A 27,120-nucleotide genomic window follows, 5' to 3' on the forward strand; every position below is an offset into this window, starting at 1 on the left:
AAGCTGGGAAGAGCGTGGATTGGTTCGGACACTGCAAATGGCCGGTCCTTCCCAGGAGATGCTGCCTGTCAGCAGGCTCAGGAACAACAAAAATGCTCTTCTACACAACAGCCTCCCTGGCAGGTGAGCACAAGGCAGCCTCCGGTGCCACCACACAGCGGAGCGCTTGGATAGTAGCCAGGTTGGCCATGGTGAGGGTGGTCTTAGGTAAGAATAAGCTTTTGAAGAGAGTGCAGGCTGACGTAGCTGCTGATGGTTCTGTGGCCCAGCTGTCTACCTGGCACATGTGAAAGCGTGGAAAGAAAATACCTGGACTGTGTATGTGAATAAAAAGCCAGATTCTTTGTTCCAGGAAAGAGTATCAGAGATCTTGCTTGTGCTCTGCTGATGGGCAAAGCAGCAAGCTCTTGAGATGACGCAAGGCAGAGGGTTTGAGAAGAAGCATGAGGAACAGGAAACTTTCACTCACAAACAGAAATGTAGCACGCTCGACACTACTGAAACCTGCTACGATGATTTACGTGATCAGAAGTCTCTACGTAGGAGGGGTGGCAGGGACGGAAGAGGAGGGCACTGTATACTAACGATATATGCCATTATTCTTTTTTCTTTAGAATTACAGCTTTTTTAGCAGTCAGTGACTGAAGAAATATAGATTTACCTTCTCACCAAGGACTGGGAAGAGACACAGCACATCATACCTGAGCCAGCAGAGGACTGTAGGAGCTCCACCTTAAATATACATTCTCAATGGACAGAAAGAAATAATGTGTTACGAAGGATTTGGGTTTGTGAGTCACATGCTAGAAGACTCACAGAGCCAGCAGTAAAATACCACATGCATTTCTAAACACTATAGCTGGTAACTTTTCAACGCAGAAGTTAATGCGCAGCAGGTGACAAAAGGCCAAGCAGTCGCTGGCTGCCTGAAGAGGCAGCCCAGGCTGGCAGCAATCCCCATAGACCAACGGACCATGGAAGAGGGGGGCAGGCAGCATTGCGCACGCTCAGTACTGCGAAATGGCTGTTTTCACACCCTGGGAGATGGGATAAAACTGACTGTCAAGAAAGACTTTGAAAAATAGAGTGAAAAAGTAGGAGTTCTTTAAGGGGAGTCCACTGAATGTCTATAAAGTCCCAATTTCACAGTTAGGAAAATGAGCAACTCACATAAAATCCCATTTGCTAAACAAAGGCTCAGAGTGGAAATGGGATATAGAATAAAGGGTGGTCAATACAAATGAAAAATTACAATGTGTAGGAAACTGACAGGGGAAACTAAAGAACGGGAGAGAAGGGGAAAATATAATGCTTATATGCTTATAATGATGCAGAAAAAGCAAACACAGTCAATAAATACTTATCCTGTGTTTGGGGAAAAAAGGAGACTAAAGTACTTTCTAGGAGAGATGAAGCTTTCCTAAACTTTCCTCACCTACACCTAATGTGGCCAAATAACACTAAACAGCCAGCACATATAACGTGCACCCAAAGCTGGGGAGAGTCTTCTGGGCTCTGCGGCTTGATTTGAACAAACTTTGGGCTGCCAGGTCCAGATGGCAAATGGCGCCTTCACAGCAATATTCACACCCAGCAGTGAAGATGACCTAGTTAACTACTAAATGGTCAGTCTGATGTAAGACCCAGAAGCCAAGGCTCATCTGGAATTCAATTAAGAAATAATTACAGGATGTAAGTTATAAGTCAGTGTGTCTTTGTGGATAAGAGATCTTGTCAAATGAGCCCAATGTCACTCTTTAGCGAATACAGACTGAGCTGAAAAAGGCACCGTGTATGTTACGGCTGTGCAGGCAGAGTGCTAAGTGCTTCTTGACGTTCTGATTTTAGAAGATAGTAGTACACAGTATCAATAAAGCACGTTAAATAGATTAAGAGCTGGCTGACAGGTCTCAAACAGAAGTTGTCAATGGGGAATCGTTAGCGAGGCTCCATGGGGAGCATACTAGTCGATATTTTCTTCGATGATCGAGAAGAAAATACAAAATCCTTGCTAAAAAAAAATTAGCAGATGACAGGAAGATTGATGTAACAGTAAATATTGATGAGGAGAGAGTGAAATGTGGGTTGCTTGGTAATGCTGAGCCCATTCAAACACTGTATATGTTAATGCAGCCCAGCGCAGAATGACACACCTACGGAGAAGGATTTCAGGCTGCGTTTATGAACAGGGACTGTATCCCAGACAAGAGAGAGCCTCCAGAAAGGCTCAAGGGTCACCACGGGTGACCAACCCAACACAAGGCTCTAATGTGATGCTGTGATTAAAAGAGCTGATGCAGTTCTTGGGGGAGAGGAGAGTTACGCGTATTGCACTGCTGAGACTGACCCAGAACACTCTTGCAATTAAAGTGCCCACGTTTAAAAGGGGACTCTAAAAAAGCAGAGAGGCTGGAGGGATGAGTCACAACATCGATCTGAGGGCTACAGAAAATCTCCTGCTGCAAAAGATTTGAGCTATATTGAGTTTACTGACAAAAATTCTGCCACCCCACCACAAATCAGAGCGTTGCCAACTGCTCTTACCCAGTGAGACACACAGAGGGCCAGGGACTGGGAGCTGAAGCCCAACAAGTTCAAAGAAGTTTTGTATCAGCAAACCTCTCGGAGATGCTCAGAGGATTAGATACTTCTCAGAGGGCAACCACAACCTCTTCAGCTCGTGGAGCAGTGTGTGGGCAGCATTTACATCCCTACAGCACATGGGAGGCCAAATTGCATGATCTAATAGACCCTTTTGCACCTAAATCCCACGCAAGTGAATCCCAGCAGATAACTGGAGCTCCAAGGCTAACCCCTGCCACAAACCACCGTGAAGATGGGTGACTTAGGAGGCAGCACAGGCCTTGAAGCAATGAGGAGCTGGGGAGGCACTGAGCAGCAAAGATGGGTGCTGGCTCCTCGAAGGCAAGGTTCAGAGCTAGAAGTCCTGCTAGGTGTGAGGAGTCCCCGTCAAGTCTTGTGCAGGAGCTGAGCACACAGGAAAGGACCTCTCACAGCTCTTGGAGAAACACCAACAGAGAGTGCTGGCCAAGCAGCTTGGGAAACATCCTGACCCACTTCTCCCTCTTGGTAGCTGGCTGTGGGACCAATGGCTGCTGTGGGTGGGAGTGTTACCTCCCATGCCAAAAGCATCTCTGTTGACTCACTGCAGCAAACACTTTGCTCTCTTGCTTACGGGAGAATGCAGCCTTGGTTATTTTGTTAAAAAATGCCCATCTTCCTACGCTCAATTCCCTTTCCATGATTAACGCAGAGCATAGCAAATGTGGAAGGGCTGCAGCTGGTGCATAGGTGGCTTCTGTGCTGGTCTTGGCTCTGAGCTAGCAGCATCATCCTCCCGTCCCGTGAGAGAGGAAGGCAGCCCCGGGTTCAGACCAGCAGGGCAGGCAGGTGCCATTTCAATGTCTCCACCAAAGGACTGGGGACCTCCATCAACCAGGCACCAAGCGGCCATGCCCACTCAGCCCCCTGGTTTCAGAAGGAGAAGTACCCTATGGTGAGCAAGGGGATCTTCTCCTACCCAGAGGCACCGCAGAGGGACACGGGCTGAGGACCAGCCCCAACCCCGGCGGGGGCTCTGCGGGGACCGAAGCCCACCCAGCACTACCGGGAAAGTGCCCAGTTCGCGGGAACATGCACCCTTTGGCTGGGACAAAAGGAAGCACAGCATAAAGACACTGAGTCCTTGTGTGGTAGTGCTGGAGATGGGGAATCAGGGGAGGCAGGTTTTTAATTGGATTGGAACTGAAATTATGGGGCGGGGGGGGTTGGGAAACCCAACCCTGCTTCAGTTTAAAGAAAGGGGCTGGGGGACAGGAGTAAAAAGCCCTTCAAGTTTCTATGACAACCGGCACAGTATGAGCCTACAACAGCAACCTCATTTAACACATTAAAAGCTGCACAGAAACAATGAAAACCAAAACTTTGTTCCACCACCAGGTTCGGGAAGACCGTTTCCAGCCAGAGAGTGAGCATGCTGCAAGGGGATGGTCCCCCGACCTCGGCACCCAGAGCAGGGCAGCATGGATTCAACCAGTCCCAACAACTCCTCCTCCTGTCCCCTGGGCTCGAGAGACCAATGAAACCAAGTGTCTCCTTGTCCAGACCTCCCTCAGGCCAAGATATTTAACTCTGAGTATCAAGGGTCCTGGGGCCATCCAGGGCATCTCTGTCCTCTTAAATCTGGGTGTAGAGCACCCACCATGGTCCTCCAGCCCATCAGGCATAGGGACCCAGGGTGAGTGCTCCCACACAACAAGCAATAAAAGAAAAAGAAAATGAATAAGAGTTGTATTCATTCATACGTTACAAAAATGGTGGTCCTCAGCAGGACCTATCGGGCACATAACCTGGTGCTGCTCTCCTGGGCTGCCCGGAGAGGGGTGCAGCAGCAGCACAGCCGGACCTTTAGCACAGGGCCCTGCTCGCTTCGCTAGGCATGGATCGACACCAGCTTTCCCAGCTTCAAAAGCAAATAACAATATTAGCCTGGGCAGATAGCCCGGATGCCACAGGGTGAATTAGCAGGGCTATTGCCTCCTCAGTCTCTGAGCTTCCAGCTGATCTCTGCCAGCACTGCTCCCTGTCAAGGCTGTGTCCCGTTCCCTCAGCAGCCACAGAGCTAAGAGGAGCCGGAGCTGGCACTCCCAGCAGCACAGCAAATGTTCTTGAGGGGACAAAACCATTCTCAAGAGGCTGGAAATGTAGCCTATATTACTGCCCCATCACAAGGCCCTGACTTGTACCCCTCGGGGAGCTGCCAGGGCTGGAGGGACTGCATAGCCCCAGCCCGGCACACCACAGCACCCATTGCCCTCCAAACAGCATCAGGGCAAGGAGCAGCACCAGCCCTGCCAGGGCAGAACCTCCCTCCCAAGTCTCCAGAAGCCTTTCTGGGCTCAGGCCATTACTGGGAGGAACTGGGCCACCTTAGCTTAAAAGATCAGCACATCACAGGGTGGGGGAGACCTTTTGAAGGCCAGAAGGAAAGCTGCAGAACAGTTCAGAGGCAGGAGTACCAGCTGGTCTCCTGTACCCACTGCAAACATCTAAGGCAACTCTCTGCCATGATGTGAACTACCTCCCACTGCTCATACCTGTTTCTGCCAACCCTCCAGGAGAGCAGCTCTGCTCCATCCCCAGACTGGCATTTGTTGAACCTTGACATTTCTCCAAAGCACCTTTCCCAGGATCCCCTTCCTTTCCCAGCACTCAGAGAGGCTTAAAGACCCTCCACCTGCCTGGAACTCACGCTCTGAATCTACTGGCCAAACCCCAGAGGAAATGTTTTTTAAGTTTGCTATAAAGTTTCAGTGGCTCAGACCCTGCTGTTAGGGTACTCTGACCAGCATCGCAATCTTTACTTAAGTACGTTGCGTGTCAAGGAGTTAACTCCCCAACCCTTCAGAAGCTAGGAGCCCATGCTCACGGTCCCTTCTGGAGGGCTCCGCTCCCATTCAGCTGCCAACCTGCACCCGTCCAAGCGGTGCCCACCCCACAGAACCCAGCACCTCTCTTCCACCCCCCCCCCACCATCCTGCTGCCACCAGAGATGCTGGTGATGTCACTTCATCCTTTCCTACAGCCGAAGCAGGGAGAAGCATTCTCCAACCCTGTGAAGGTGGTTTTGGGGCAGTTTCTTGCAGCATTGAGTATCCCATGGCTTCAGTACAGAGAGGTGGACTCAACATTGCTTCTCCTACCCCACTGCTTCCCTTGTGTCATCTGCATCATCTCTCACTCCCCACTTTCCCTGTATGGCCTCCTCCCACTGCTTGCCACTTTACAGGTGAACCTGAGCTACTGGAAGAACTTCCCACCTGAATGACTCTCAGTCACTGCAAAAGTAGTCAAATGTAGAACATATGTGTGTTAATATCATCATTACTATAACAATAATGTCTGAGATAAGGATGCAATGAAATGAACACCCAGCTTAGGAACACATCTAGCTTACTATGATGGCCCTTAATGATTCCAAGACATAAATACTGATTTCTAGATCCTTAAAAACACTTTACAAGATAATGATTCAGCAATGAAACACTCCCTTTCATCTATGTGCTGGCGTATAAAGGTTTTAGACTAAGAGATTAAATGTTCTGCCTTAAGAGCAGGGTGACAACAAATTAGCTGCAGAGACATCTTGGCGTAATGAAGGCTGCAAGGCAAAACATGAGCTGCTGCTTTATGTAAGGTGGTTTCAAAAGTTCCTTGTGTGTTTACATGTCTGAAGCTTAAGCACAGAAGGCAGGCAGCAGCCTTTAATCTGAAATGGAGCCAGAACCACGAGGTGCCTGTATAAAAGGGCTGTGAGATTCCGCCGGAGCAAGACATGGGCTCTCAGACATCAGGTCTCTTCAGCATGGCCACATTGTCCCAAGGGACTGAACGAGCAGATCAATGGAGAGCCTTCTGTGTTGCTACAGCAGTATCTCTCTTGACACCTCCAAGTGCCTGGCAAATATTAACTGCTCCCAAGTGACGACTCTCTTGACAGATAAGCATTGCTCTCAGCAGAGGAGACAGCATGGGGAGGGAGCGGAAGCAGCTCCTGCAGCAAACCAGTGTTTAATTAAAGTGTCACAGGTACTTCAGTCTACATTTGCTGGGCGGTTTATGATTGTTGTTACTACCAAAATTTCTTTCTGGGTTCGAAGAAACTGAATTCCAGTTGGTGCCTGACACTGAAGAGCAAATATATGATGGGGAATTAGCAAACACAACAGCCTTTCTCGGTCCTGTCAAGACACTTAGAATCAGCCCTGCCAGGAGTGTTATTAAGCACAAACGCCTGTCCCAGGAGAGCCTATTCCTGTCTCTGAGCATGGTGTCCCTGGGTCTTCAGCCAGCAGCTCCTTGCTCAGGAAACTGCCTTGGCAAAACAGTCAAGGGCCCTGTGTCAGAAATTTGGAAGGACCTCTGGGAACCCAGATACACTAACAACATTACAGCTGTATTAGCAGCTTCCAAAATCAAAGTGACAAAGGAACAAGCAGCTCAGGGGCTGGACTCAGCCCACGAGGTGTTTCTTCCCTGGTCCCTATGAACGCTGGCCAGACCGCAGATGGAGTGGAGCTGCAGGCCGGGTTGCAATAGGGAGGTAAGTGCCCAAACTGCATCAGATAAGAAGTATTAGGTCAGGATACACCATTCTGACATCTGAACAACCTGCTTTGGAAACTCAGTGCAAGGAAGGCATCTGTACCTGTTCAAATGGGATGCAGCACAAGGCTGGAGCAGCCAGCGTAGGTGAGGAAACCTGTGCAGATGTTCGCTCACTGCTGGACTTGGGGCCACTCCCCATATGCCAGGCTCCTCTCACGAATTTCAGCTACAGGAGCTCTTTGCGTGCTTGTTCTTCCTAAGGCGGTCTCTAGCCCATACAGTTGTCAGGTAATGTAATTTTTTAAAAGATTAACACTTCAGCCTTCTTGACCCAAGCAGCATCCTTCCCTTTAACATGGAAAGAAGGAACTTTACCTCCCAGACACACAAAAAGCCAGGATTCACAACTCCTGACATGGACCAACTCCTGCAGGTACATCTGTAACCACCCTTACTGAAACCCCTGGAAGTAGGAGTGTCACCCCCAGTGTGGGCAGCAACATTATTTCAGCTGTGGTGGCTCTGTCCCGGGCACCTCTGTCCATCTTTATTACACTTTATTGTGTGCTTGCCACACTACCTTTGGGGCAACCCAGCAGGAGATCTGTACCTTAAAACCTCTTGGACAGACTGGGCAGAGGGGAAGAGACTACTGTAAAGGCCATCAGAGGCTGGTGGATGAAGGTAGATACCTCTCCATACCCTTGATGAGCACTGGACTATTCCAGGTGCTTAGGAAACACCCTACTGCTGGCTGAGATAGACCAATGGTAACTATGGGGTGAGGGAACGTAACGACAGCATTTCCATTTCTGAAGGGAAGAGGCAACAAAGGAAGGAAAGGCTCGGTCAGGGTGACACAAGGAAACCCAGCTGATGGAGTACCTAGTGTCTAGGGAAGAGGAGGACACCTGATCAGAGAAAGCTTCTGAACATGGCAGGAATGGGGCAAGGTTCACTCCCAGTAGTAGTGGTGATAAAACCCACTGCTCAGATTTCTAGTGGCTGTGTCCTTTTCCTACAACCTGCATCTGCTGTGAGAGCCCAAAACCACTGACCCGAGCACAGGAATGCTCTGACCCCGCTCCCGCAGTGTGTGGGGTTTGGTCGGCAGCATGAACTGCTGTCTCTGAAGTGCAGAAAAGGAAAAGCAGAGGCACAATCGAGTTTGCTCTGGCATACAAGCGCTGCAGGGTGAGCCATCCGCTGCCAGACCTCTCTCAGGTCACCAGCCTCACTGCACAGATGTGTTCATGAACCGCCACAGCTCAGCTTAGCTCTGGGAATCAGCTGCTGGCTGCTTGCACACCTTGCCCAGGTCTCAGGGAAAATGTCTGTGGGACTGCTCCAGAAGTGCTGAGCTCTCCCGAGTCCTCGGTGGGTCCACCAGACCTCTAGCAGCTGCCAGGGATCTTTCTCTGCTGAGGAAGACCAGCTCCAGTCCTGCCACAGGCTGAGAACTTCTGTAAGGTGCCTGGCCCAGCCTTGCAGACGGGCTGCGGCACCAAAAGCAGGTCTGCCTACAACAGCAATGGCAGCAGCCGGTGGATCAAAAAGCCAAATCGGATGGGGGCAGTGGTGCTGGGCAACATCACAGCCCAGTTACAACTCTACAGGTTGCAACTCTACAGGTTGCAACCCCAAAACAGTCACTGAGGAATGTAAACAGGATGGGCATAAACCAAAATCATAATATTATGATTAGTCAAGTCACAACTGATATCACAAGCTGCTTGGCCAAACCATGATGGTCCCATAGCCTTGTGGCATAGGGGAACCAGAGAGCACTGCTAAGACACCCTGTATCAATGAGAACTTCTGCACCAGCACCCCCCACTCTGACCCAACAGCTCTGCAGCTTCAGTGAGATGGGAAACCTCTGTTCCCTCGCTTAAGGTAGAGAAACACCCCTTGTTTCTCTGATGAGATGAGCTATAAAAGCAGTATTACAATTGTTGCTCCCACTGCCAAAATCACCCCACAGGAAAACCGAAGAGTAAGAGCTCTTTACATATTTCCTCCAAATCTCTTACTTAAAGCCTCACAACAGCTTCAGCTGGAATAGGGACACTAGAGATGCCTCAGTCTTTTTCAAGCCTGCTTGTCAAAACACACACTACATAAATGCGCAGCAGCGCTACAATAAGAAGCCCTGAAATCTTCGACGGCTGTTGGCAGAGGTCACAAAAACACAGTTCTAAGTCTTTGCCAAACGTGTGATGATTTTGTTGTTGTATCCACGATGACTCCCCTCCTGGGATATCCCTCTGATCTCCCAGAAAGCCATGCAGGATTAAACCGCCTGGGAAATGGCTCTGGCTGTATTTTCAGAAGTCTTCAGCTGCCAACGGTCTTGGAAAGCCAATGATCAGCACTGCCTTGGGGTGAGCAGACAGAGGAGCCCCCTGAAATCAGTATAGACCTAAGAGACTAGCACTGAGTTTTAAAAACTTTTGGTGGCATAAAGAAAGAGCAGGAGCAGATAACTGAAGAATACACCTGACACTTGTGCTCCCAATCACAGAGAGCTGGCAGCTCCGTAAGGCGCTCCATGACACAGCCTGCCATCCCCGGTGCACCTTGGACATGCCTCCCCGATGCTAAGAGTAACTTGGACCAAGGATGCTGCCTCAGTGCACACTGCATGCTCGGGCACCGCTGGGAATCAGCTCTGCAGGAATGTTTTGGAAAGCAGCAAAGAGAAAGTAAGTGCAGAAGGGCAGTGAGTTTTAGAGGAGAAATTTCCTCGAGCCAGTTCCTTCTGAATCTTCCAAAACCACGCTCCTCTGACAATGCTGCACATCACAGCCCTGTTCCACAACTTCAAAACCACCCACGGCATTTTTAGTTTTTTTTTTTTTCAGAAGCAAAAAGGCGATAACATGAAGATGTTCACTTCCCCAAACAGAGCAGGAGCAGCACAAGGTCCCACACGCAACATGCTCAGAAGCACAATGCACAGCTGCTTAGTGGTCAGGGCCAGAACTGCACCTCTCAGCATGGCTTTTAGTAGAGTTTGACCTTTTCCAATCATGGTATCAGACACATCTTTCCAGCAAAGAGACAACTTTCTTGCCTTAAAGGTGCCGTGCTGCAGCGAGGCTCTGCAAATGCTGGGTGCAACACCATAACTGGCCTGTGAGAGAAAGCTCTGCTTGCATTTTAATACGGGTCTCAGAGGTTGACAGCTGTAAGTGCCCCACTCTCGCTCACTCGCTTATGGACTGTCACAGCCAGCTCAGAGCCATAGCCAAGGGCACGCACTAAGTAACCAACTGCTTATGATAGTGGGGTGATTTGCAGATCCTTTGTTTGTGCTCATGAATATGGTGACTCCCGAGAGCCTCTTCCTTTCCTCTCACCCCTGCAGCTCACCATGCTTTACAAAACACAACGATGGAAGACAACAGGCATCAACATCAAAGCACAGGCTGTGGAAGACTGCTTCAAGATCAGCCTCTTGTGACACAGAACGACACCCTTAATTCTCCAAAGCAGCTCAGCTGTGCAAACCCGGAGCAGAGGGAGCCAGAGGTGGGAAAGGTCACCCCTGCATCCCTGCTCCCAGCCATCAGGTCCCAGCTCTGTCCCTCAGGCTCAGTCAAGCTGTCGTGATTCCTTCTGACCTGATTTAATGATTTGCATATGCCCTGAAGCCAAAATGACTGACAGCCCTTCCACTGTTATCCTCACTTGTGTAATTGCAGCAGCTATTCTTGTACATTGAAATGTCTAATCTTAGCAAGCCACAGAGCTGCTTGGTAATATGGACCAACTGGGAATTTCCATGCAATTACTCACAACAGCTACTGGCACTTACTTTGGCTGGTAGAAGTCCTTCTTGTCTGCTGACCCCAGGCTCTGCAAGACACAAAAGACAGATGCATTTCTTTAACCCTTTGCCAAGCAAGTATCGTTGATGAAGATGTGTGGTGAGCAGGAAAAGGCAGGCGCCTATGGTCTTTCCTGCCTGGTGGGTACAGGTGGGCTGGTTGGACAGGGCAGGCAGCTCAGGACCTCTAGCCACCAAAAATGCCATAGGCAGAGCCCACAGCAGCCAAGGATGTAAAAATAGTCAAAGCAGAGGAGTGGGTATGCTAGGTCTGAAACGAATGCATTCAGGCATGCCTGTGTCTCCCATCACTTGCAGAAGCATGGCACCTTGTGTCGGGAGGTGACTCGTCCTCTTGAGCCTACCCAGCTGCAGAGCGAATGAGGTGCAGGGTTGGCAGTGAGACCAAGCTGCCATTGCCTGCAGTGAGCCTGGGACAGGGGAGGAGGACTGAGCCCAAGCCCCACAGCCACCCCCCAGGGACAGGACCACAAAATTCTTCTGATGAGAAAAATGACTTCAGACCCCAAGCATGTGCAAGCCTGGGAAGACAGCCTGATGCACACTCAGGTTCCCATGCACCAGCATTTCCCCGAGTGCCACCAACTCCACCGACAGCACAGTCTAGTAAAAGCCTGACAGCATCCCAACCCAGGCTGCCAGAGTGCCAGGGTCCCTTGGGAAACCCCACCCAGGCTGAGCCTCCCCACAGGGAGCCCAGAGGCGACGGGAATCCTGCAGACCCTGCTTTGGGTGCAAGGCAGGGTGCATGCATGACACACAGAGAACATGCGTGCACCACCGTGCCTTGTCCCACTGTCCGATGGGGCCATATGTACCCACATATGCCCAAGTCTCTTCCCCAACACGCCTTGTCCCAGCGGTACCTGGAGGCTGGGCCCTGCCCCGCTCCGAGGCCCCAGTTCATGGGATATCCTTGCTGAGTGTGGAAAAGCCCCCACCGCCCCAGAGATGCAGAGGACAGGCTGTGCCAGACACAGCAGGATGCTCGCAGCGAGCGGTGCCAGGGCAGACAGACAGACCGACCCACTAAACCTGGGCGTCAGCAAAGCCATCATACTACCGGAGCCCTCTCTTCCTCCTCCTCCTTCTCTCGGGGACAGTCCTCACCCTTGCACCTTGCTGGGATGGGGGACGGTGGGCAGCAGTGCAAGGTGGCCCTGCCACCCACCCCGGCCCCGCACGGGCAGCAGGCGTGTGCTGGCGTGCATGCACGCTTGCAGGAAGCACGCTCGGGCTCTGGGGCTGCTGTTGTAGTTTTGCTCTGTGGTTGCCAGGCAATGGCGAGCATGAACCAACGCCAAAGCAGTGGGAGCAACGGGGCCGAATGCTAATCAGGGGCACAGGAGCTCTCCCGGCACACTCTGACGGTGCTCCCCTCACCAGCCAAAGCTGCCGAGTGTTCCCACCCTGGCACTGAAAAGCAAGCAGGGAGAGGAGGGCCTCAGCTTTTCAGCAGGCAGGGATCCACTGTCACCAAAACATCCCTGCAAAAGGGAGCTCTGGCCAAGCCAGCAAGACAGGCTGACCCTCTCCCCAGCACAGAGGTGTTGGTCGGACAGCAGTGCAGGGAGGCTGTAACCAAACCCGCAGCACCAGGTATGCAGAGCTGGATGTGTGCGACCCTCTTGCAAGTCTCATGTGCCCATGGGGCCAGAGGACACAGCTGAGCTCCTGCTTGGGGTAGAGCTTGGAGTGCACAAGGAGCAGCCCTTTGGAGTGGGAAGATCTCAGTCTGCCCACATGCCAAACACTGTGTTGGCATGCAAGATCTTGATGGGCTCTAAGCAATCCACACCAGGCAGAGACAGTGGCATCCTTTGACTCTCCCCACTGCTTCCCCTCCTCTGACACGACAAAAACTACAGCAACGCCCCACGATTGATGACCAGACACCAGAATGGGGTGGTCAAATGCTTGCACAGGCTGCCCAGACATGTGGTGGAATCTCCAGCCTTGGAGACACTCAAAACCCAGCTAGGCATGGTCCTGGGCGTCCAGGAAACCAGGTGTAGGTGACCCTGTCTTGAGCAGGGGGTTGGATTGGGTGATCTCCTCAACTACTCTGTGCATTCCTGAAGCAGAAGAGTTACTACTGTGTTCATTTGCACAGCAGTAACTGCTCTAAGTGAATGCCCTGGGCAATGTGACATGTCGTCCAAGCCCACAGCATGTCTGGGAACACCTCCACTCCCTCATGCACAGCATTCCCATGAGATATTTCCTTACTTATTTAAACTTGGCACCCGGGGTGCCAGTTCCCAAACTATGGATCGGCTGCAATGAGGGTGACGAGCCATGACAAATTCAGTTCCATCTGATATCTGTGCTAGCAGAGATCATGGAGAACTGTTGATATTTAAGGAGAAACCACTTGCAAACAGCTTTCTCAACACCACTGAAACGACACATGGAAAATCTGCGCCTGGTGCAGTCAGACCCAGCTGCAGCTGAGATCTGTGGGAAAAGCTCCCATCAAACCCATAGCCAGCTCCAGACAGTACCTGGCCTTTCTGGTAAGTGATAACAGCAGGAAACAACACTGACACTCTTCTACCTTTCTAAAATGCTGGGGGGACTATTACTGTCATGAATATTTGCAGTGCAGTAGGTGGCAAAATCTGCAGTAGCCCCTTCACACAGTCATGGGTATCGTGAGCATTAACCTCCTGCCGCCTCTTGCTAGGATGGAGGCACAGGTCTCTGAAATCAATCCCTAACAAGGGAAAGCCACACGGTAACTTGAGGAAAAAGAAAAGATCATCTTGCAAGTTCAGCTCTTACAGATAAGGGAGATGCTCTGGCGAAGCTGTGTGCTCTGTGCGTGACTGCAGGTCAGATGAAGTTACACAGGTCCATCTCACCACGTTCTACTTTTTCCTCCCAAGCGTGCACAAAAGCAAGGTGGCTATGGATGCAGAGGGCTCCTGGAGAGCCACTAGAGAGCACTTGGCTACAAGAATCACCAGCGAATGGAGGAGAGCTTGCTGGAGGCAGGCAGAGGTGATGCCCGGGCAGGAGAAGGTAGTCAGGGCCAACACCTAAGGCAAGGGTATGTTTTTGACTACCTCTAAGTTCCTAATGAAAAAGTGGAAGGAGAAGTGAGCACAGGCACATGTGGTGTCACAACAGGAGTCACGGACGGGGAGCATCCACTGAGGAGGTTAATAAACAAGGTAGAGGATGAACCAAATGACACTCCACTTTGAAAACTAGAAGTAAAGCAGCACAGAACCATCAGCAGGAGGAAGAAGGCAAAAAGGCAGCGATGCCCTAATAGACCACAGGGCACCTTGGGGCTGGCCTGACTTTGTGCAGCTGTTCACTGTAAAATGTAGCTGTAGCAAAAATAAAATGCCCAAGGCATTTTACCAAGGGGATGGACATCACAGCATCCTGTTACAACTGTCCAGGAGCACTCAAGAGAGAGCTCAAGCAGCACCTGGAAGGATCCTCCCAAGCAGGAGAGCTGGCCTTCACTGATAGCTTAAATCACTTAGAAAGCACTTAGGGAATTGCTGATGGGAGGCTGCGGGCAGCATGGAGCATGGGCGCTGCCTGATGTAGTGTGGTACACTAAGGGGCAGCAACTGAAGCAGCTCCCCCAGGGCAGCAGCATGTGCTGTGACAGTGCCACCAGCCACCACCTCTGTCCCACCACACAGGGTACCGTGGTCTCGGCCAACATCCACAGCAGGGGATGATTATGGAAGAGTGGTCAAGGGAAGGATGGGGCATAAGGAAGCAGAGTGGGGTAAAGGGAACATGCAACCTGGATCTTAGGAAAAACATCCTGGCACTAAGATTGAACAGAGTTTGAACCAATTCCAGTGGGAGGGATACAGCAGTGTTTCTAAGGGCCTTGAGGAAGCCGACTAGAAAAACCACTGAGACTGGTGCAGAGGGGACAGTTCTGGCCTTACAGGGAGCTGGGACAGCTTTTCTCCTCCTGGCTGTGCCTGGGGACTAAAAGAGGCAGAGAGCTCCCAAAAATGATCAAAAGGTGACTTAGCATTTTTCCTTGCCTTCTGGGAGGAAAGATAATTCCTCCCAAACTGATATGGGATCTGGAGGCTTTTATCTATGCAGGTAACAATAAAAAGTCAAATGCCAGCCTGTGTGCATGCACTGCTGTTGGGTGATCTATGGGCTTCCAGGAGAGCTGTCTGCTCGTGGCTCCTGTGCATCAAGGCATAGCTGGGGTCTCCAGAGAGGAACGGCTGCAGCATGATGGCTCAGCTCCCAGAATAAATCTGGGAGCTCCAGAGGCTCTGAGAGACCTCCTGCAGCTGCTGCTCAGGATGCTGGGGAGACCCTGGCCATCCCTGGAGGGAGGGAGAGAGTGGAGCATCCCCCAGTTCAAAGACTCCCCTGCATGCCCCAGGCCCCCATGCAGTGTGAGTCACCTTCCAGTGGGACCTGCTGTGCTGCTTCTCGCTTGCTCATTTCATTGATGACTCAGGGTTTAGGAAGCACGTTTTAAAACCCTTAATGAAATACTGGAGAGAGTAATTTTTATCGGTGTGTATTTTTAAAACAAATACTTCAAGCGAGGCTTGTGACCATCTCCACCCTTTCCTCCCGAGACATGGAGGCAAGCGACCATGGGGACAGGCAGCCACATGGGCATCTGGAAGGGCAGGAGCTGCCCCTGGCACATGGTGCTGGGCAAGGCAGCTACCAAAAAGCTGCCAGGCTACACCCTCCATCCCTGCAGTGTTCAGGCTCCTGCTGTCAGCAGGGCCAGGAGAGGAAGGTGATGTCCCTCAGAGCTTGGCAGTGCCCCCAACGACCCCAGGGTGCTTGCCTTCAGAGCGCCTGCCCTTTTGGATGCAGCTGGGCACCATCTTTAATCTCTTTCCTCTGCAGAGGAAACAACCACCCAAGCAGAGGCAGCAGCAGAAGGGGACGCTGACACCAAGCCCACAGCTCCTGGATGCCAAGAAGCGGGGATTGCTTGCCAATATGATTAAGAAAGTGTTGCCTCAAGGTCATTACCACCACTGTCCTCTGCCCCTCTCCATCTAAGAATACCTGAGCCAGGCTTGCACTGCCCTAGTTTTGATTAAAGGACCTCTCCACACGATGCTCAGAGCCCTTCTCTTGCAGAAAAGTACAACACCAATGTTGAAAGTACAACATCATAGGAAACACCTTAGAAATGCTACGAGGGAAAAGGGAAGGCAACTTTCCTGGACACCAACTTTCCTGGTGCTTTCACACTAAAGCAAGACAAACTGAGAGGCCAGAGTAGTTTTATTTGCCATAACAAAATCACCATAAAGATCCATACCCAGGTTTTCAGAAAGCAGTTTTGCAGAGGTGTAAAAATGCAGGCTCCCAAACTAGTAGAGCAACACCCAGCTGCATCTGGGCCATTGCTAAGGCTTCCCAGTGGCATCCAAACCAGTGGACCTGAGCACAGCCCAGGCCCCCAGCTCCTCTCATCTTCCCAGTGATGTTCCCAGCGCTGCCCTTCCCAGCCCCCCTCGCCAGGGCAGGGCAATCACATGGCCACACACGCAACAACCTGGCTCCCTTTGGCACTGCAAGACAAGCTCCTTTTAAATACTGGATTTTGTACAAAACGTCAAAGACATTTGTGGGCTTATCTCTTTATTTAAAACATGACCCACAATTTTCACAAAGCCTTTGCAAACCTATGAGAATCTGGGCCAACATGAAATTATTCTCTTAATTTCACATATCAGGCACTAAGTAAACTATTTTGCAAGTTATTTAAATAATATGTTTAACAAGCCCAAGTTACACAACATATATAAGCTACCAGGCAGGCTTCCCTAAGACAGCTCATCTCCAGAGCCAGCCTTGCTGGTCCCTGATAAGAATTAGTACAACATGCTGCAGACAGACAAGATGAGATCAATTTAAAGGACCACTCTGAATTCTGGAATTCAGCCAAGCTGGGGAGATAGCAGACACGGGGTTGGAAACAAGGATGCTCATGGAGGGGCTAAGGAAGAGGTACTGTATTATTTATTTATTCATATCAGCAGACATCAATCCTGTTGTACTTATTCTTCTCCTAAATGTCGCCAAGTGTAATCTCAGCTCGTCTTTTTTGGAGAACGAAGTTATTAGCAAGGCTGAAGAAGCCTCATGCAATTATTTAGAAACTACACCAAAATAATGCCCAAAGACAAGCAGCTGCTTGCAGGTGGCAGCTTTCTAAGTCATTCCAATAAAATCCGGCTCAGTAGCTCCCAGCATAATCAATGCCCACACAAACAAAAGAGAGAAAAACCAAGGGATGAGTTATTTTTCCACGCTAGAAGAGGATTCTGCTAAACAAACTTGTGGGCCAATGCCGATAGCGGTCTAGGCTGCAAACCTGCCATCCATGCCTGATCACCTGCTGGGACCTCCACACCTGCCCCACCAGCCACAGCATCCCTGAGCTGGGTCCCTGAACCAGGGTGGGCAGATTCCAGGGTGATGAGGGCATGGGCAGCAGGCGCTTGGACCCCAGGGCAGGACGGCGGGGGGACCGAGGCTGCACGGTCTGCACCCCCCATCCTGGCTTCTCATCTGTGGATCCTGGCGGTTCATGCTTTCAGGCACAGCCGTTTGTCAAGCTCCATGTATCTGCAACATGCTGCATTTATGAGTAATCGGGTGTTGATGCCTGACGGTTGGATGGGGAATCAAATTCAGAGTCTTGGATGCAAGAGGGTTGTTTGGAATGAGGAGGAAGGAGATATCACCCCCCTGCCCCAGCCAGCAGCACCCCTCCAAGCAAGGGCCAACCCACCCAGAGCATCTGGGACTTAGCACACCACACACCCCCGTGTCCCTCCAGCTCCCGGCATCTGGCACAGGCTTGGCCAGGAAACCAAAGTGCTGTAGGACTGCTGCCTCCTCCCTTGTGGACACCAGCTCCCTTCTGTGGGCTCTGGCACACATCCCGCCTGCCATTGCGACCTGCCCCCAGCACCATACCCCTCAAACAGCCCTGCTCCAGCACTGCCAGGGCCCCAGGCTAATACAGTCCTGAGTCATCCAAAAACCCAAATTTCAGGCCAGATGAACCCTCAGTCCTAAAACCTGAATTTCAGGCTGGATGAACCAGATTACTCAGCTGAAAATCACGGTGATAACTCCTGCCTTCAATGTGGCAGTGCTGCTCATGCCCAGGAAGGAGCTCCGGGCCACCCATCTGTACACAACTTTGTACCTCCAAAGGCAAGCCTTGCTGGAAAGCAGATCCTCACCTGCATGCTGGGGCACAGGGGTGATTAAGGAGTGGAGAACGGGGGTGATTAAGAAAGGGTGGGTCACAAGGTAGAACAAAATCTGGTGGCAGGGGAAGGGTCAGACCAGGGCAGCAGCACCACCTGCCCAGATGGTGAGATGGAAGGGGCTGGCTCAAGGGAGGGAGGAAGACGCATGCCACTGGGAACCAGAGAAGGGCCTTGGTCTCTTGGAGGATGGCATTTTGACAGAGCCGAAGCACTGGTGGATCATGGAGGGGTGGTGTGATCCACCAGCATTTCTGCACATGCCAACCCCAGCCTCTCACTGTTGTGATGCTGCCTCCTCCTCCCTCAACTACAAAGGCTCCGAGGAAGGGGTGGGTGATTCCCTGCAGACCCAGCCCAGCCAGGGGAGAATGCCAATGGCTCTAGCATGTTCATTCTTCAGCAGCTAGCTCATCCCAGCCCAGCTCTGGAGTGGGAGTCTGAACCAGCTATCACACTCGACTGAAAACAGTGCTGAGCCTGTGCATGCACACGGGGCATTGATGCGCGTCCAAGTTGGGGTTTGAGTCTGATGGAAGGTGAAAAACATGCCAAAAAGTAAAGTAAAGTGCTTTAGAACCATTCATGGGGAAGGAGAAGGGAAACGTGGTTATGCACATGAGGTACTCTGAGGCAATCCAGGGAATGGAGACGAAGCCCTGTAGCCATCCCCCAGCAGAGCAGCTCAACCCACGCCTGGGAGCCAGAGGAGCTTGTGGTGTCCTCCAAACAGCTCTCCCCACTGGAGGCTCCACAGACCCACCCAGGAAGAGGTTCTGTGTTTCACTGGCTCCCCTGGCCAGCACATCCTGACACCACAGTCATGCTACGGTGCCAGCCTGAACCCACCAGCTTGCCATGCCAGGACGGCCTCTTGCAAGCAGGTGGACACCCACACTGCAGCATCTCATCTTACCAGAGGCCAAACGCTCTTCTCTGGTTGCTCATCCACCCCCATGTCTGGGACCCAGGAGGGGAGACCTTGGTGTTTTTCTAGGGGCCAAAATGCAAATGTAAACTTGGGTCCTTGGAAAACAGGCTTCATCTTTCATCCAACCTGTATCTGACCCCCAGAAAAGCAATGAGATGGGTTCTCCTGGAGAGCAGCCCCATTACCGGCCCCTCGCTTCAAAGCACATCTCAGCAGCTCACCCTGGCCCTGCCAACAGGTTGTATTTGTGAGGGCCAGGCCCACCCAGAGCAGTGCTAAACGCCCCAACATCATTAAATTCTCCCTCCTCCCCCTCCTCAGAGCACACCCCTGCAAGCGCGTTGCGCAGAGGAACGGAGTTCTGCGTACACATGCGTGTTGGACCAAGAAGGAACAGAGGTGAGCCCCAGTGCTGCGAGCCGTGCTGGCACAGCCCCAGGCCTGCCAGCTCTGCCGCCCGGCAGCGCCTGGTGACCCCCCTCCTCCCTTGGTCTCCTTCCATTTGGCAATTACACGCACATAATGGGGTTGGCTGCAGCACGAACCCTCACAACTGACTTTGGGTTCCTCATTAGCCAGGGTAATGAGGACAGACTCCATCCCCAAGCCTGCCTTCCTACCAGGAGGAAAAGCAAGTCTGCTAATGAGCATCTGCCAACACCCCCAATCAACAAGTCCATTTACACTCATCTTTCAGTCCCCTGCCACTGCGCCTTCCCTCACCTTCCCACCCCCTCTCAGCATCTCCCCCAGCCTTCTCCCACCCCTGCTTTCCCCAGCCAAGCCCCTTCCCAGGCCACACTTCCCACACCAACGGGGGCTGCTCACCCACAAACCCCTTGCAGCTCACACCGCGCCAAGGCAGACCCAAACTTCAAAGCATTTCTTTACCGAGAGCTCATCCAGGAAACTTTTTTCCTCTACTTGTATTATACTGCTACATGCCTGTAAAAATTAGTTTATGCACAAACACACATGCACGCACGCACAGCCTCCTTATTAAAAAGTTTCTCTTTCTGGAGGGGCCTCCCCAAGCTGTGCTAAGGGCTGGCACGGACTGAGCCATGCACTTGCTGCTCATCAGAGCTTCCCTGGATGAAAGAACTTGGCAAATTGCTGGCAAAACCACCGGAGCTTGTAAACTCCACCAGCTCAACATCATCCAGGGTGACACGCACGCACAGGCATGGGCACCTTCTATGTTTTCATTAATCAAATCCTTAATTAGGTAGGTAAGGGCCCAGGAGCTGCAAGGGAGGAGCAGCAGACACCCAGGCTGTATATTCTTTGATAGCTGGTACCAATGCCATGCTGCATGTGCACTGTTTTCTGCCTTAATTTTATTTCTTTCTTGATTACAGCCTGCAAACCATTAGTGCAACTTTAAGCACATCAAGAAAGAGCTGTGCTTGGGCTTAAGTGTTTGCAGAATCAGGGCCGAGATGTGTAGCTGAATATGCTGCTATTTATAGCACCAAGCCCTGAGCACGGCACGCGCGGAGTGCAGCGCGGCTGAGTTTGTGTTGCTGCTAGAACCTGGGGTTTTTTATTTTGCCTCATTTGAGGAGGTGTCAGCTGCCTGATCTGAATGCTGCATTCATGCACTGCCTGGTATTTTCAAACATTTTGGTTTTTTTAAAAAAATCTTTGGGCATACCAGTTCATACATGTTTACACTGGTTTATAGGTGAAGTTATATATTTCATCACTGAATGAAAAAAAAAAAAAAAAAGGCAAGAAAAAAGGCTGGAAGCCGAGCAGTCAGCTCTCAGCTCCAAGGGCCTGCAGTTAATTACACCCTGTCCTCCAGCATGTACTTTACATGCTGCACTGCCAGCCCCGCAGCCTGGCTGGGTGTCAGGCAGCCTGACAGCAGCTCTGCCCGCCAACCCGGCTAATTATAGTGTGGGGAGCAAACGAGCGGGCGCCCTCCCCGTCGCTTGCTCCGCTCCATCAGCTGCAGCCTCCCAGGACACGGAGGACCCACGGCTGCAGCTCGGCCTGGGAAAGATCCTTCCCCTGAGGCATCCAGGGGGCCTGGTGAGCACCACAAGGATGAGGGTCTCCAGGAGGGAACTTCAGGTGGTGTCCAAGGGCCCTGACCCCCCCAGGAGCACCTTGGCAGGGCATTGGCTTGCCACCCACCCACTGACCGCTGGAGCAGGCTAAGCGTGGCTGGTCCCATCCAAAGTCCGGCTGCCTTCTGACCAGCGGATCCACCTCTCCTTGGACAGACCTCTGCACCTCCCTTGTTTTCTCCCTCTGCCTTTGCTTGCCCCACCAGTACTGGGTGTGGGGGGTACCCCTCCACTCAGTCTGAAAAATTGAGATGCGTGGGTACATCCCCCTCTCCTCCAGCAGCCTTGTCCCCTTGGTAGGGACAAGCCACCAGACGCAAGTAGCCCGCAGTGTGAGGGTCCCCACAGGGGGGTCCCCCACCCAACTGCCTGAGGTTTGCTGTCCCATGGGGAGCCCAGGCAACTGCAGACCCCTGCCCAGACCGCATGCGTGCAGCAAAGCCTTTGCCCTGGCAAGCAGGACCAGGACCACCACAGCATAGCACCCACGGGAAGGGCCCTCTGCCATCAAATCACTCTTTGGTAGCACACCTGGAAAAGGGAGAGGATCCGGCTGGAACAGGGATCCAGCCAACCTGGCCAGTCACTTGCCCACCGATGAGCTATTAATAACCATTGTGCACACAAGACCTGTAGGAATATGAACCAGGCTGTCAGCCGGAGACTGATTAAAACCCAGCTCTTGCTTGGGACATCATCCAACCAGAGCTCAAAATGCCATTGGAGAGCAGGTCTCTCATTCTTTTGGCCCAGAAAGTGAGTCTCTGATGTTAATACATCTGAGTCAAACTATGTAAATACAAATCCTCACCCCTGGGAACCTGGCTGCCAGCAGCCAGCTCTGTGCCCATCAGCCACGGCATGATGCAAATGCAACCGTGATATGCTCTTAACTGAGACCTCAGAGGAAGAGCAGAGATGCTTGCAGAACAAGCAGCCCACTGCAAAATAATGATGCTCCTTGCAGCTGGCCACTTCATCATCCTCCTCAGTGGCCAGCAGTGAGCCCATCACACCAGGAAACCCGCTCCTGCACTGCTCGTCCTCAGGGAGCTGATGGCTCTGGGTGGGCTGGGGGGCATGGGAGGCTACAACGCGCTGTTTGGTTTTGGTCAGGGAAGGGAGCAGACATGACTCAGGGGGAGCAGAGACAGAGTGAGAAGGTGATATTTAGACAGACACTTTACAGAGCAAAACCACTGCTTAAAGAGAGCAGGCACAACTTCAGCACCCAGGGTAACACTTAAGCGTCCACGCTGAGCACCCCTCTCCCACCATCATCAACTCTGGATAATCCCCTAGGCCTAAAAATTCATGCCTAGTCTCAAACCAGAAGCGGTTCTTTTAAAAACAGGGCTTGAAGCGTAACAGCCAACCCATTTTGGAGCTGTAACGCTCTCCAAAATTAACATGCTACAGGCATCCATGGCCCGTCAGTCCTTGCCACCATGCAGCCCTTTGTCCCTCTTTGGACCCCAGGGAGGCTGGTCCCACTTTTTGGCCTCATCTTCCTTGCCTGCACCCCTGCAGTGGCTGGCAGCTCAGCCAGACGGCCCCTCTCACTGGGCACTGCCCCAGGGCACAAAAATGGGTTCAGGAGTGCTGGGGGAAGGAAGGAAGAGCACATAGTGCCCTGGGAGAGTCCAGGTGCCCTGAGAGCCTATGGGAGAACAACCCTGGGGCACCAAAGCCCACACTGGAATCACTCAGCGAAGTCAGGGGATTTAGGCTGAATGTGCTTCCTGCAGCACCACCAGAGAAAGCTGGAAAATAAGCATCTTCAAAAGGCATCAGCAACCCCCAAGGAGGGCAGAGCAGGGCAGAAAGCCTGGGTCTGCCTACTTGGACGTGTGTGTAACAAATGTATATACCCAACAGACTGTTTAAGCAGAGAAAAACAGAAAAACATAGAAAAACATTATTGATGTACCTACAGATGAGGCTTTAAGTAGGAAAAGTCCCTTGAGCTTCACACACTTCTCTAGGAATATCCTTTCCATACCAGCCCAAGGCTGAGGGAAGGAGGCACCAGTTCACTCCAGGCCACCCGCTTCTCTTCCAGACAGGACAGTAAAAAGAAGGGGGATGAGAATGCCCTGCCATCCCCCCAAAAGCAAGCAGCCTCCCCTGTAAAGCCAACCCCAGCCGGCAGCAAGGTTCAGGTCAGCACACGTGGTGCGGGGGGGACGACTATGCCACGTTCCCGAGCTCACCTGCCTGGGCGGAAAGGACCCAGGACAGCCAGACCTGCCCTCGCGCCCCAGCTTGCCAAGAGACTGCAGCAGTACGCTAAGTATTTACACGGGCTCCAGCCAGCCGACCACCACTAAATATTTAGGCACTCCATAAAGGAAGCGCAAGACACACTACAGGATAAATTGAGTACATTAAAAAAAGACCGGAGGGGAAAAATACTTTTTTGGAACGTGTTCCCAATCTCATTAATTGGGAAGGCAGCCTTGGAGGGGGGAAAAAAATTATTATACTCCTCCCCAAACCATTATCCACTCTTCAGTGTGTATCATATGAAAACAGTTATATAAAAGAATAAATTATATTTGGAATGGCAAGAACCCCAGAATAAAGCTAGGAACTCTGATGTTCCCATATAAAGATAGGAGACAGTTATCTGTTCCAAATTTTCAAGTTTTCTGCTGCGCCAATTCAAATTCAATACATACCAGCATGGCCATATAAAGGGGACTCCACCCATGTAATCTTGGAACGAGCAATAATCCCCCAAACTATCAATTTAATGTATGGGGATACAAAATGAGACAAGAATGTACTCACAGAACGAGCAATCCATTAACGACATGGCAACAGGCACCAGAACGTGCACACAGGAATATCTATTTAAAGTGACATTTCCATTGAAAGACTGGATCTGAAATTAAGATTTCTGCATGCAGACATCACAGATTCTACAAATTAAAAGGCCGTTTCTAGATCCAATGTGAATTTTATTTTTTGTTTTATTTTCTACTATTTGTTCAGTGTCACGTTTCTTGGCCAACACTAGAAAAACAGCTTTCATCAGGGTTTTTAAATTAACTTTGCTTCTGACCGGCTTTCCAGCCCATCTCACTTGGGCTCTCCTAAGCAGCAGAGAAGCGTGGATGGTTTAGGCGCAGCTCTGCAGGGGTGCAGGGCTGGAGCCAGGCGGGGTCTTCTTAGCCTGAAGCATGTGGAGATGCCTTGGTGCCAGCCAGGGGGGGATGTGGGTGCTGGCATGCAGCACCCAACCACACAGGTCCCAGCTTCCCCACGCACAGGCGGCCCCGAGCTCCCCCCTACCCTGAGTTACATCGAGGTGGATAAAATCCTCCCTTTTCACAGATTTCTGCAGACGCAACACATCACCAGAAACCCAGATGCTGTTATCCTGTTACAGCCATCTCTGCCCCGAGAGCATGCGGGGCTGGCGTGGGATCAGGCGCTGCGGCAAGGCACAGGTGATGCAGCACCCAGGGAAGAGGATGTGATCCCCGGGTCTGACTGCCCGCTCCTGAGCCCCCGGTGAATGTGCTGACACTTTTGAAACCACACAATGAGCTAGTTCCTCGCATAAACTGAACAAACGATATATAAAATTCAGCAGCAATCTTTCCAAGTCCCCTTTCCAGTTTGGAAGTTAACAGGCACGCAGAGACTTAGGGAGTGCCCCAGCACCTCCACATGCCTCCTGCCAGTCCTGCGGCAGCAAGGTGGCCACAAGGGCTAGAGCTCATCTTTTATCGTATCAACCCACAGTTTTTAAACCAGCCAAATATTGGCACACAGAGCCCCCTTGCCACCAGTCTGAAGCAGAAGCCTGAAGAAGAAATTGCTTATTTTCTCCAGTTCTAACAGTCTAATAAAAATAATTGTTAAAAAATTAAAAAATAGGACCTTCATTCCTATGCTGAGACCACATCGAGTACCAGCAGCACCATGTCCGACCTCCCTCTGCACCAGTCGGTACCGCGCGCAGCGCCGGCGCTGCAGGAGGCAAGCAGCACCGCCAGCGAGAGCCCTGGAAGGCACCCAGCAGCCAGCAAAGAGACCTGTCCAAGCCATCGGGATGGATACACAGATAAACCAGGTCAGCTAAGTGCTCCCATCCAAGCCAGACAGTGACTAAGAGACGGCATTAATTTGTTACTCAGCCGAAGTTAAACTTTTCAGACCCAGAAGAGCCAAATGGTTGGTTGTTCCAAGTGAAAAAATACTGCAGGATGCATTCCTTCATCCTGTCCCAGGAATACCCGGGGATTCATGATTTCAGGAAGGAGCTGACAGCTCTTTCATATATCACAAAGAATAACAAACTAACCTTTCTGTTTTTCTTTTCACTCCCCAAATGCTATTTACTGGTCACAAGAAGATGCACGTCATGTTCACGCAGCGCTCCGGGGAGGTGGAGGGCTGTACAAGCTCCACATGCTGTTATTGCAGCAGATCAAATGAACACAGAAAAAAAAAATTGTTTTATTAGCATTACTGCTGTCAGCACAGAGAATAAAAGAGTGTGCACGAGGGAGCATCCACCTTCCACCCCTTTCTGGATTCAAAGTAATGGCATGTGTGAGTTTTACGCAGAGTTATGAGACCAAGAAACAAAAACGGATGAACCCTTTGGTGCTTGGAAGCTCTTCCAAGTTTCTTTGAAATTTGATATACTGCTCAAATACTTGTGACTCTCACACAGTCCTCACAGGCAGCAGGGACAGGGCAGTACCTCCGTGCCCGGGCTGCAGGGCCCAGCACACCCAGGCGCCGTGGCAGCAGCCCGATGCCTTGCTGCAGAGCCCAACGATCCCAACACTCATGCAGAGAGTGGGTGGTATCAGAAGCAGCTGTCACGGTGACAGCTTTTTCATTTATTTTCTCCTTTTTGGGACTCCAGAAAAACAGCATTTTCAAGGACCAGACTCAGAGCCAGGCAGGACACATGTACAACGCCATGTAAGGTGCCACAAAATCCCACGTGGCCACAGCGGCAGCCGTGCACCGTGAATGCAGGGGGAAGGATGCACAGTCCCCTCTGGTGCCGCAGCCCTTTGGCCTCCGGCCTGAGTCTGCAGAGGCCGATGCACTGTGGGGTCCCCTGGGTGCCCCACACTACTGCCACACACCTGCCGCCTCCAGGCAGAGGAGATTTCACCCCATCGACCTGGGAAACCGCTGCACACCAGAGCTCTAAACAAACGCACTGCCACAGAGATCGCATCTGACTTTATCTGAAACACCAGCCTCAGGAAAGAGAAAAATGCATGTCTATGACATGATACAGCCTCAGTAAATCCTTGCAAAGAACACAGATGATGTAATACCCACATCTTATTTTATAAAAACATAACACTTTCTCGCAGTAGGTCAAACCAAGGACTCTGCAGAACCTCTCAGCTCCAGGATCTCTCTTTTGCAAATCTTCAAAATAAGCTACGCCAAGGTGCCATGCTGCAGAGCTAGAAATCAAACTCCTCTCCACTGCCCAGCACAAGACCCAGTACACCTCGCTGTTGCCTGGCCCCTTTTGAAACCCCACCGGTCGCCTCTCCTCCATCACTCGGGACCTGTGGACCAGTTTCAATGCATAATCAAACAAGCTTAAGAAATCTCTTTGGGGTGGTGGGGTGATGTAAGCGAGGCCTTACTGAGGCCCCAGCCTCAGTAAGGACCTTTGTGGCAGCATGCTGTCGCTTGAGGGACAGCGTGGTGATGATCCTCACGCCCCCACGATCATGGAGACCAGGGAGAAAGGTGATGTGCTGACTCCATCTGGTCTCCAGTAAAACTCCTGACAACTTTAGCCGAGCTGGGCTGCTGTGCAGGAATGCAGTCAAAGCCAGCATCCACACGCAAGGCGACAAGCACACGAAAAAGTAA

At 51.5% G+C, this 27,120-nt stretch overlaps 1 protein-coding gene across 1 annotated transcript in view; it reads right to left on the bottom strand.

Moving 5' to 3' along the window:
* LOC142062822 (ankyrin repeat and fibronectin type-III domain-containing protein 1-like) overlaps positions 1-27,120 on the bottom strand; it is a 235,807-nt gene that overhangs the window by 67,355 nt on the left and 141,332 nt on the right. Inside the window, exon 4 of the mRNA XM_075105883.1 lies at positions 10,949-10,989. Within this exon, the coding sequence (XP_074961984.1) occupies positions 10,949-10,989 (41 nt within the window). The remainder of the gene's footprint in view (positions 1-10,948; positions 10,990-27,120) is intronic.

This window comes from Phalacrocorax aristotelis, chromosome 10, assembly GCF_949628215.1.
Source record: "Phalacrocorax aristotelis chromosome 10, bGulAri2.1, whole genome shotgun sequence".
Lineage (NCBI taxonomy): Eukaryota > Metazoa > Chordata > Aves > Suliformes > Phalacrocoracidae > Phalacrocorax > Phalacrocorax aristotelis.